Source organism: Nestor notabilis, unplaced genomic scaffold, assembly GCF_000696875.1.
Source record: "Nestor notabilis isolate BGI_N333 unplaced genomic scaffold, ASM69687v1 scaffold16834, whole genome shotgun sequence".
Classification (NCBI taxonomy): Eukaryota; Metazoa; Chordata; class Aves; order Psittaciformes; family Psittacidae; genus Nestor; species Nestor notabilis.
In genome coordinates, this window is record NW_009926215.1 from 23,448 (window position 1) to 35,764 (window position 12,317).

Here is a 12,317-nt window from a genome sequence, read left to right on the forward strand (position 1 = left end):
AGCCTCCGGCACCCAGTGCGGCAGCACGAGGCGCAGGAGCATTCAGCTACCCCTTGTCTGTGAGGAGAGTCCCAGGGGTACAGCTGTGCTGGGGCTCCAGGAGGGGACATGCCAGCACCACGGGCATCCAGCCACAGGATCTGTTCAGGACTCTAGCGGCTGTTGATGCTGCTGAGGGAGCCCTGCAGACCACAGGGTCTGCTCACAAACAGCACAAGGACGTTTAACCCCTCATGAGTTCTGCTGTGCTGTGGTCGGAGCAGGTGGTTCAGGGGAGCAAGTTCTGACACGCTGAGCTGGAGCTCACTCTCTGGGGAGCAGACCCCAAGTCCCCCTCCCCACCGGATCAGCAAGGCAGAGAACGGCAGCAGCTAGTGAGGACAGCCAGGTTGCAGGAGCAAGCACACAGCGACGCTGCAGAACAGCACACGCTGATCTCCCCATTAGCCCTCATTAGCACGTGGCTGAAAGACAACAGGAGTTTAAATCAAGAAGACATCACAATGGTCCCAACTGTGTTACCGCTGTGCTCAGAAAGAGCCCGACAGCTGCTATTTAATGTACTTCATGATCTGTCAGGGCACACGCACACTGCACAGCGCTATGTCTGTGCCTCAGCGCACACATGCTTCTGCATGGCTGCACACCTACCTCTGCATGCAGGCTGCAGCACCTGCCGCTGCACGTGCCCACTGCTGTGCAGTGTGCGGGGGCACGAAGGACAGGACATACCTGCTTCCTGGCACTGTCTGGTGCTGCTTGGTGATGCCAGCCCCGCCCAGGACATGGTGGCACAGACCTGCTACTGGGGCAGAGGCTGTTCCTCCACCACCTCACTATGGCTCCGTGCATGCCTTGGTGCTGGTCAGTGGCGCACAGCTCTGCTGTGGCCATGACACTGCTCTCTTGCACATGCACTCACCTGAAGTCCAGAAGCCGTGAGCCTGCTGGAAGCAGCCTGGCTGCAGGCTGGTGATGCTGAAGGGTGGCTGGGCTGCAGGGGGGACACAGATCATAATGGGGTTATTGCTGCCAGCACTGTGAAGCGGTGGTACTGGCGCTCGGTGTTTATACTGCATGTTTCCAACATGATGCTTGCTGATGACTCCCACCAGCATGGGGGAGCTGGTGGCTGTCATGAGAAGGGAGAAAAGAAGCAACTTGCTTGTGGGCACGGAGGGAGCCAGCACCCACATGTCGGGAGGTGCGGGGGCATGATGCTGAAGGCATGAGCTTGTCCCTCTCACCAGGATACTCACAGGGGCTGAGCTGCCTGGCGGTGTCCCATGCTGGTGTCCCCCAAGCCCGCTGGTGTGCCACGCTGCTGCCTTGCTGCAAACTCATGTGCCAACCCACAGTCTGTGCCTGATGGCTTGTGGGAACCTGGATTAAGGGTGGCACTTTGCCCTTTGTGCCAGGATCACCAGACCTTCTGCCTGGGTGCCAGGGTCTCCCCTCACATCCATGTGCCGCAGTGCCTGGACCCAGGCACCATGTACAGCTTTCTGCACCTCCCTCCGTTTGGCTGCAGGAGGGCGAGGTCTGGAGCTTGACCAGTCCCTGCTCACCTCACTGCTGTGGGCACTCTGGACCCCCAACCCGAGGGAACATCCTGCATGGCCTGGGGGTTACAGCACAGAAATGAGCGTGGGGACAAAGCACGAGGCACCCCTTCATTTCAAAGATGCTAAATGGGAGAAGGAAAGGTCATCTTCCCAGGCTCCCTTATGGGAGGCGCAGAAAGCTGCAGCACAGAGCTCCGTGCAGACCTGCTGCCTCAATTATTTATAGGTAGCATAGGTAGAACATGTTTTAATGACATTTGTGCTGGAGCTCAGCAGTGCGGATCTGCACTGAGCCAAAAGGAGGATGTCAGAAGCTTTACAGATGGTAAAAGCAGCATGTCAATCACAGTGGCATGCTCACCTCAGTCCCTATATCATGCTCGCCCTGCCCTGCAGAGAGCCTGGCTGCAGCGCCTATGATGGATTGATGGCCAAACCCACAGACACAGAGTCATACGTCACCAGGCTTTTTTAAGGGTAAATCACAAGAAATAAGCTTTCCCACTAGAATTAGCATGACATCCTGGAAAATTATGCTCTGGTTTTACAGCAGATGATGGAAAAGCAATGGACTTCTTGGAAGGGGGTCAGGGCTGGGCAGGACCTCAATACCCCACGTTGGGCAGCCTGGGAAGCTCTGCCCTGCTGGGGACGTCTGCCCATCCACCCAGCTACCTGTATGCTCCCCGTGCCAGCCCTCCTCAGCCCTGGAGGTACAGACCAGGAGCAGCTGTGTGGGCACAGTATGAGCGGGGTGGGCAAGGATGGGGCAACCCAGCAAATGCAAATGTGAGCAGGAGATGAAGGGGATGGGACAGATGTGGGGATCTGACCTGTGCCTGGGCTACATCAGCTCTGCACACAGGTGCTCATCCTGGACCACAGTGACCCCAGGGTTATGGGAAAGCGGTGCTGTGCAGAGGCAGCCCTGGGCAGGACAGCCAGGTAGGAGAGCAGTCCTGCCTTCGGGTCCCAGTAATGCCTGTTGCTGTGGTGGTGGAAAGGGATGTATCTGCCTAACCTTGTAATCCTGCAGCCGCCTTCTCTCTGCAGCTGGTGGGCTGGATGTCCACAGGCCAGGGCCCTGGCAGCCAGACCTGGAAACAGCAGGGGCTTCCAACCAAGCTGGATGGACATAACCTACTTCAACACCTCCAGCAGCTTTCTGGAGAGGAACCCGGGACACTGAGCTGTGATGCTGCAGCATCCCCAGCGTACTACAGCAAGCCTTGTTCTGGGATTTAAAGTTAATTGGTCCTAGTGTCTCTTTGCATTTCTGCTTGCAGAGTGTCATTTTCTTCAGAAAATGCTCTTTTACAATTACTGTGAATTACACATGAAAAGCAAGCAAGCACACATTGATTGGAGCCCAGGAAAAGCATGAGAGCCATTTAGAGTAGATTAACTTTTTCTGGAAAATGGTTTCACAGTTATTTAAAGAGATTAATCAGTTCATTTCAGGTCATTTGCCATTGTCTCTACGGCTGAGCCTCCCCAGAGCGCATGGCCTGAAATATCCCCCTCTCCGCTACAGGAAGAGCCGAGGCTGCGGGGCATGCACAGGGGATGCTGACACAGGTACAGTGTGCTTCACACCAGGGGCAGCAAAGGAATGAGGGAGCAGCATTCCTGGGAAGCGGCCCCCATGGCAGGCCAGGGCTGGGCAGTGGGTCTGGAAGGTGGACCTCCCAAGCGGACGCTGAACCTCCGAAGCCAGCCATGCCCTGACTGCCACGTGCGGGCTGAGGCCTCACAGAGCTGCCTGGCAGCCACCGCGGAGCAGCGCCGTGGGCACCAACATCCCTCTTGCTTGTGGTCCTCGGCGGTGCCCTCGCTCCTCCAGTCCACTGTGGGGCATTGAGGCCGCCCAGCACCCCGCGTGTAGAGCACACTCTCTCCACTGGGTATTTCAAAGCATTTCTTTCTTTGGGAAGAAAATATTGAAGTCAAATGGCTCCTGTGGTGGAATACTTTCCAAATGTCAACACAATCTGTGCTACATTATGGCTAAATGTGATAATCTTAACGCCTGGCTTCTTAATGTCAGTGGCACTGAAGTCTGATGGATTGACAGCCAGCCAGAATGACATGCAGTCATAGCTGATAAGGGCTCTCTCCAGGGAAATCACAGCTTTTTAAAGATGCTGGCAGCTACTAGCAAGTACCTTTTTATTTAAAAGGATTACAAGCATTGATTGCACTTCCTGTTTTCTTTTTATCACATTTCTGCACCAAGTGAAGCTTGTGCTGCGAGCTGAGACTTTCAGACAATTATTTTGGAATAATGAAGGCGTGTCATGTTGGCTGTAATGAGCGTTTTCAATGCCTAATTTGCGTGCAATGTGAAGGGATTTCAACAGCTGCCTGGTTCCTGGCTAAAGGTGAGTGACTTGTGACCACGGAGGAAGCTGCTGCAGGCTGGCTCAGCTGGGCTGAGTTGGGGTGCTAGTCTCTGTTAGCGGTGCGTGCTTCCTCTGGCAGAAGAGGGATTAAAAATTCTCCAATTACCATGGTTAAAACACCAGCTAAGGGGATGCATTCTGCTTAGAAATGGCCGGTGTCTGCACCCCCCGCCAGTAGCTGGACTAATTCATGCTCACCTGAGCAGCTCCTCTACAGCAGCGATGGAGACAGATGAAAAATGTATGTCCATAAAACCACAGTGTAGCTGGACAGGGCAGTTAACAATCCCCGAGCCACAAACACTCGCTGTGGCTGGCAGCAGATGAGGGATGTCTGAACAGCTGCTGGCATCTCAATCACCAGCTGCAAACACACCAGCAGAAGTGGTGGTGGGCAGTGTGCACCAGAGAGGCAAATGCTCGCACTCCTATCTCCACCCTTCCTTGCTGCCCAGCATCATGACATTCAACACCAGATGCTGATCCCCCACACCTCAGTTCCAGCCTTGGTGGGAGCAGTGGCGAGGGCAGTGGGACTGAGGCCCTTTGTAAAGCTAGGGCTGTGCAATTACTGCACAGAGGCCCTGGCTTTGCTTGGCTGCATTGGTGCAATAGCTGCGTATCCTGACTGCTTCCCACTCTGCCCAACTGTGCTGGATCCAGCTTTGGGAAGGCCAAGATCTTTCCCTAAGAATTTGAAGAATACTCATTAAAACCACGTTCATGAGGCCAGGAACAGCCTGGGGCTGTGAGAGCTGCTGGGAGCCCTACCACCAGGTCCAGAGCAAGGAGCAGAGCTGTCAGCAGCAGTGCCCGTCCCCACCGCGTGCCCTGGTGTGTGCACAGGATGAGGTTTCAGCCCCACAGACCGACCACGCAGGAGCAAGACTCCAAGGCCAAGCAAAATTCAATGATCTTCTTTCTCTCTAACTTTCTCTGGCTGTGGCAACACGTAGCTGTGACAGCTGCCTGGAAACTCGGTCCCATCCCTGCCAGTGAGCGGAAGGAATACTTGCTGCTGCAGACCACAAGACTAGGTCACCTCTGGGATGCTGGAAACACTCCCGGCATGGGCAGGGAGGCAGTGGACCCACAGCAAGGAGAGAGCACAAAATGGAGCATGTGGCACAGCAAGAAACCCCTAACAAGTCATGGCTGCTGTCTTTGCACTCAGCACAGCAACCAGAGATGCAAAATTCAGATACACTGAGCAGTGAGAGTCTGATACCAACTCTAAAGGAAGCTCAGGGGCTTGGTAAATGAAAGGATGCAGGGAGCTGTGACATTAGCTGTGGCAGAGGTGGTTAAAGGAGTCAGCTTTCCGGTGACAGATCAGCTTCCTCAGAGGGTATGGGGAGAAGTGACCACCTTCCTGAGCAGTATATTACTGATGCACACAGAAGGTGGAGGCTTACACAGCCTTACTTGCTCTCAGTTACCAGAGATGTATTTTTCTCCTGGGGGTGCAGATATCCCTGCCCTTTTTTCATTTCCCCTTAATGATCCCAGTGGATCACATCCATCTTTTGTAAATAACTCTCTGGAGGTGGCTCGGACACTTTGCCTTCTGGAGCTTGCCGTGGAGTGGAGTGACAGTGTTAGAGGTGACCGCTGCAGCATCCCCATGCTGGGGCCAGGAGTGGAGCTGCAGCATCCAGCTGCCGCCCATAGCACAGGGACACCCACCTTGCAGGACTCGTTCAGAGGGTGATAGTGACGAATGCCACCGTCCTCTGCCAGCAGATGGTCACAGGCTGCATCATGTGTGGAGAGGGTCCTGCCTCAGGGCGGGTGCTGAGAGGACAGCTCGTGTGGAAGGAGCCCTGCGGAAGGATGCAGAGCGCGGAAGGATGCGGAGCACCGCAGGAGCCAGGGCACCCAGGGAGCAGACACTCTTGGCAAAACCACCAACAGCGCAGCACCACCGGAGCTGCCACACTCTGCTCCGGCAAAGCAGCTGCCTGCAGCACAGTTCCTTCAGGCAGAGGAACACCTGGAGCTGTGGGTGTCAGCACACAGGGCGCAGCACGGCCAGGGCACAGCATGGCCAGGTTTGACTGCTGCCGTCACCTTCTGAGGATGCAGCAGTCGCATCCACATGCACCTACTTTGCTCCTACCCAAGTCTGCTCTGCCTAGCGACAGCCCGTTCTGTGCACCCCCTTACCTGCTGCACACAAACAAATTGGGTGTCATTAATGAGCTGGGAGCCCTTGGCCCATGCTGCTGCACCCCTGGCCTACCTCTGGTGTGAGAAAACTGACCTGGAAGAAGCATCTTCACTCCACACTCACCGGCAGAGCAGCCCCTGGGTTTGCCCAGCCAGCTCAGGTCCGAGACAGCCCTGCACTGGACACCAGTCCACAGAGCAGGACTGGCTTCCTCTGCTGCAGAAGCAAGGAGATCAACCTGCCCAGCAGGGAGCCAGAGGCTGCTGTGCCTCTGCTGAAGAGAGAGAAAACACTATAGAAAAATTTCCTCAAAAAGAGCTGTGTTGAGAGGCATGGAGCTCTTATAACATCTTCACAGATGCTTCTGCAATCAGAGCTTTCAATAATCCTCCTCTTTCGTAGTTAAGGGTCTGGTTCTGACTGGCAATTTGTTGCTTTGAGCTCTCTCGATTCCCCCACAGTATCAAGCATCAAGTCTTTCTGCATGGCCCAGTCTCATCACACTTAATGCTACGCACTTGTTACCTCCTTTGTTAGAAGCACACTAACTGCAGGCACTTCCTTTGTCAGTGGGGAATTCCTAGGACAATTCATTCCACCTGATGCCCAGAGTCCCAAGATAAGTAGGCTGCTTGTTTGGGTGCCTGAAGATGGACAGTAGGATTCAAAGAGAGCACACCTCTGTGCTGGCTGCAGCTGGAAAATGAGAGTTCTTGTTGCTAAGAGCCTGAAAACCTGGGGTGCAAACCCATAGCAACCATCAGCAGGTCCCTGCAAACAGCAGACCCCAGAGCATACAGCAGTGAGTGCGCCGCGGGCACACTTACTCTGCGGGGCAGTTAATGATGCTCTCAAAAAGGCCTCCTCCAGGCTGGCAGCTGTAGAGGCGCTCGCTGCGACTGTGCAGAGAAAGTCTGCGTGCACTGAGGTCTGGCAGCTTACCTTGCCTGTCTCGAAACACTCCAGCCTCAAGACTTCTCTCTTCTGTTGCAGCATTCCTCTAACTGCTGCTGTCAAAGATCACCGGATGCTTCTTCCATAACATTTAGTGAATAATCATGGGAGCAGGATGGGAGTGGAGGCATGGGGATGGTGAAGGATATGGAAACGTTCAAAGATCTCAGGCATCAGTAAGCCCGTTTTGGAGCAAGGACTGCAAGATGCTACTTAAATGTTGCTTTATGGAGAGGTTTAAATTCTGCCTGTGCTATCTGCTGACCTACACTGATGCCCCACTGGGTTTAGTGCAGGCTTTGTCTGTGCTGTCCCCACTGATGGTGCCAGAGCACGTGCAGCCACGGGCCTGGGCTAGGGAGGTTGATGTACATTTGCCATTAGCATATGGTTCATTCCCCAGTCCCTTGCCTTCAAGAAAACTGCCATCAATTGATTTATCTGTGGTCAGGCTAGAGTGTCATTTATGTGCATCATTTCACTATTAAAACTGAGTATGAAGGAGGTTGTTTTGCTGCAGCGAGTAACTGAATACTGCCGCAATACACACCATTACCAACATGAGAACAGGCCATGGTAACCAAACCTGCTGACAGTGCCCAGGTGAGCTGAAGCTGGGAAGAACAAGACCAGGATCTGTGCTTGTGAGTGGTCAGCTGGTGAGCTACAAGGCTGTCCATGACTTCAAGACAACACTAAAAGATGCACTTTTTAAAGAACATTAAGGAACTCTGTTGGCTAAGAAAGGAAGATCATGAGGATACATCATCAGAGCTTGTCACTCGGTGTGCAGTTTGCCTCTTGTTCTGCCTGCTGCTGTTCTGCAGGATGAAGGATGATAACCCCCTCCCAGCTTCTGGGACTGCCTGCAGCGGCTTAGACCCCCATGCTGGGAGCAGCCAGGGCAGCAGCCACCATGTTCAGCCTGGAGCACACACGCAGCACCTTGTGCCTCTCAAAGCACAACTTAACTTTCTCCTCCTGAAGAGATGGAGAAAGCCAAGGGCATTTTTTTCCCCATCATTTACTTTAAATTCAGACAGAAAAACTGACCCTTCTCTTGAAGAAGCTTTTTCTGATGAGTGTTTCAGTGAAAAATGGGAAGAAGCCAGAGAAACAGCATTCTGCCAGTGGGAACATGCTGCGGGAGCAGCCAGTCCTGTCCCTCTGGGATTGCCCTGTGGGACCATGTCGGCAGTGCAACATGAGGAAACAAAGAAAGACAAAATGAGGCAATAAGACTCAGGCTAGATGACAAGGAATAATTTATTTCCAGGTCCCAGAAAGACCTTGAAAAAATAACACGGGTGAGGAAATCAACCTTCTAATTTGATCTGGGTAGAGAAAGAAACCCGAAGTGATTCCACCAGCCGCCCGGCAGCCACCAGCTCCTCCTGCTGTGTGCAGGGTGCAGGGAGCGCAGGGCACAGTGCTCCTCCCATTCACATGTGGGATAGAAATGAAACCGCAGGCATGCGTGCATGGACTGCCTGGTTGGGATGGGGAGTAACCTGCTTGGAGGGTTGCTAAACATGTACCCTGTCAGACCCCATCTCTTACAGACAGAGTCCTGCTATTGCACAACACTTTTGCTAGAGGAAGGGCCAGCTCTGGAGGGGCTCGGGCACAGCTCTTCAGCCTGGAGGGAAAACACAAACACATTCCTGAGGAAAGAGAGGGCTTTCTCCATTCTCCTGCTCTGGGACATCACCTGCCTGGGGTGGTGCAGCCAGAGGCAGTGCGAAGCAGCCCATCGGCCCCGCTGCCTCCCCAGCATCATCACAGTGAACCAGCAGCACCCAGGGCATGGGTGCCAGCAGCAGGCGCCTGCCGCCTCCTTTGTGGGGGACCGGAGAGACCCTGAGAAGCAGCAGCTCCTGGTCCCAGCATGAAAGCCAAGCTGCAGCTCCCGTGTGGGTGGACATGGGGGCAGCGGGCAGGAGCTGTGGCAAAGATGCGTCCTGCCCCTCTCTGCTGTCAGGTTTTGCGCTGCAGCCAAGGGACCAACACCAGCAGCCGGGAAGCAAAACACAGTAAAAAATGAACATGCTGTACATTTACAGTTAAACCTTCTCCAAGGAGAGGAGAACACTCTCTGTGGCTAAACTAAAAGGACAAACCCAGTGACAAGCCCAGGATGTGTCAGGCCTTGGGAAACCTTATCAGTTATCTATCAATGATATAATCGGTTTTTTCCCCAATATGAACAGATAAGGAGTTGCACTCTCCAGCACGGCCAAGAGCTGCCCGAGGGTGCTGCTCAATGCACTGCTCAATTTGCCGCAGGGGGAGTCGGCAGGCTGGACAGGGGCAGGGCAGGGAGGGCTCTCCTCCAGCAACATCTGCAGCCAGAGGAGCAATGGCACATCCTGCCAGCCTCCTCCTGACCTGCATCCCGAAACAGATTTCTTGTGAAGGCACTCCCTGCCGTGGGAGCTTGTGCCGGTTTCTGCAGCGCAATGTGGCAGGCTGGGGTCACACTGGGCACCCTGAGGTGTACCAGACTCACTGCCCAGCCTGCACCAACCAGCTCAGCCATGCAGCAGCACCAGCAGGATCTGGCCTTGTGCACATGTCCTGGGGATGGCTTTTCTATCACCAGTGGCAACACTTTGCTCTCAGCTGGGTGTAAGCAGGAATTATCGCTCCAGACCAGGGGCTGGGGTTCTCTCACACCCTACAGCATGGTCCTCAAGCTGGGACACAGCTCCCCTACCACTGGAGACGAGGGTGCCCCAGCGTCCTGCCCCTGCCCTGTGCAGCCCATGGCATTTGGTAGGAAGCTGGTGCCTGACTAAGAGCCCTGCAGAACCCATGGGGTAAGTGCTGCTCTGCACCCCTCATGCCTCGGTGGTGGTGGTGGGGGTGTCCCAGTCTGTCACCAGGGCCATGGAGCACATCAGGACCTTGCAGACAGTATCTGCTGTGCAGAGAGGTAGGGACAGAACCCCTTCAAATCACAATTGTCTTCGATAATCGCAAGAAAGGTCTAAGAACTGAGAGGCGATGCAATCACGCTTAGAGGTGAAGCGTGTTTCTAAGTGAACTCTAGTGCAAGATGTGACCCTGGAGCCCACATCCAGGACATGCATCCCCAGCACACGCCCCCTCTGCCCTGCGCCAGCAGCTGGGTGCTGTCGAGGAGGCCATGCACAGAGAGGACGACTCCAAACAGTGAGAGATCTTATGGGGAAACGCTGAACAGAAGCTAGAAGCCTGTTTCCCTCTGCAAGAAAAGCTCTTAAAGAAATCAAAGCACTTCAAATGCCCTGACTCAAGTGACAAAAACAATTTAGACAACAAAAGGCTCCTGGTTTGCTCTTCCTCTCCTGGAAAGGGCTCACTGAACAGATCTATTTAAATGATAATTTGTGGGGCAGAAACCCTCTGCAAACTCTCCTGAATTAGATTTTCTTTCTTAAATTAACGCGTAGTGCTTTAATGGAGACCGGTATTAAGGAGATGTCATTGCCACAGTGGTTCCTTTGGGAATGCCAGCCTCTTGTGTGGAGCTGCCATGAACAGGAGTCAGGTGCGGAGGAGCCAATCACCCATCACTCCATCCCCTCGGCACCGCGGGGCTGGAGGCACGTGCTGTGCCCTCCTGGGGGCCAGTCCAGGAGCCGCTGGCACCTCGCAGGGGGTGGCAGGATGGCTACGAGGCGTTGGGATCCTCCTCGCCCCTGCGCCCCGCATACAGCGCTGCCAGCTGCCGGAAACGCGGCCCCCAGCCCCCCAGGTAGGAGAAGTCCTGCTCTGAGCCACTGGACCAAGTGTTGATGGAGCTCAGGGAGGGCACGGAGGAGTCTGAGCCCTCAAAGGCATAGGTCTGGAACGAGTCATAGGGTGGCACAGAGAAGTCCTCATCCGCCTGCTCCACTTTCCTGCAGATGTAGTCTCTGAACACGGAGAAGTCCAGGTCTGGGCTTTGCACCCACTGTGGGAGGGAATGGAGCTCGGAGGAGGGGTTTCCGCTCGGGCCCCCCTCTCCTGGTATCCCCCCTCCGTCACCACCTTTGATCTCACTGAAGTCGTAGAGGCTGCGCAGGGCTGACATGTCATAGGCCTCTGTGTCCTGCTCACCACCCCCTTCATCGTTGTATTTGATGACGTTGTCCCTCATGTCCTCGTCATCCTCAGATGTCAGGTGGCTTTTGTGGTGTCGCTTCAGCGTAAGGATCAGAAGGACCAGCACTGGGAAAGGAAGAAATGGTCAGACAGGCAGAGGGGCTTGTGCACACAGGCAGCGGGGCACAGAGCACTGGCTCCTGTCAGCCTGCCTCATCAAGTAGCATGTGCTGTGTCACTAGCTTGGAGAAAGGTTTGCCCAAGCTCCAGTGTGGACCAGGAGCTTCCCTTCCCATGCAATGTGATCGCTGAGACAGGAGGGAGAGATGGATGGACACACGGCTGGACAGACAAATGGATGGATTCTACAGAAGATGAGTAGGAAAAGGGGGTGCATGAATCACAGCAGCAGCCAAATGTTGGGAGGGTGAATGTGGAGCAGATGGCACAGAGCCTGAGCAGTGAGCTGCAGCTGTGTCCTGGATCATCATCCATTCATCCCATCACCTTTAAAGCACCGATGTGCACTTTATTCGTTTGGGCAATTAGGCAGAAATTTGTTTGCACTGCGTCGGAAAATGAAACCAGTGTAAAGTGTACCCTGTGGGAAAGGGCTTTCTAAACGGAGACACAGCAGGAGCTGGGGAGCAGAGATGTGCCAAGGAGAGGAGACTTCACCGAACAATGAGCTGGCTTCCACAAGTGTCCGGACAGCCCAGGAGCCAGCTGAGAGCAGCACCGGTGCCAGAAGGCTTTCAGCAGCAGCATCCATCAGGTGCCCTATGCTAAACCTGAGGGCATTGCAACACCCCTCTCACACTCCCTTCCCACGTTCACACAAGCCCATGCTTCCCCTGCACCTTCATGCCATGCCATGGTGGCCCAGCACAAGCTTGTGCCACCATGTCAGTGGCAGCCAGCAGCTTTCACAGGGTGCAGGGTCCGATGTGGGCAATGCCCTCCCAAAATGGGAGGTTTGTGTGCACCTCCTGCCGCACACTCATGCATGCTCTAACACTGACCCAGCCATCCGAGGCAAGAGTACAACCGCGCGTCCCACGTGGGCTGCTGCTGGCCACCACCCTGGTACGCACACATGCCCCATGTGCTGCGAGACGCCCGCTGTGGCACAGCACGGCAGCTAGCCAGCAGCTCTCC

The 12,317-nt window shown here is 54.7% G+C and overlaps 1 protein-coding gene across 1 annotated transcript in view; it reads right to left on the reverse strand.

The window, feature by feature from the left end:
* Window positions 1–10,746: 10,746 nt before the first annotated feature.
* Window positions 10,747–12,317, reverse strand: part of CDH22 (cadherin 22, type 2) — a 51,753-nt gene continuing 50,182 nt past the window's right edge. The window contains 1 exon segment of the mRNA XM_010013435.1: window positions 10,747–11,285. Within this exon segment, the coding sequence (XP_010011737.1) occupies window positions 10,747–11,285 (539 nt within the window).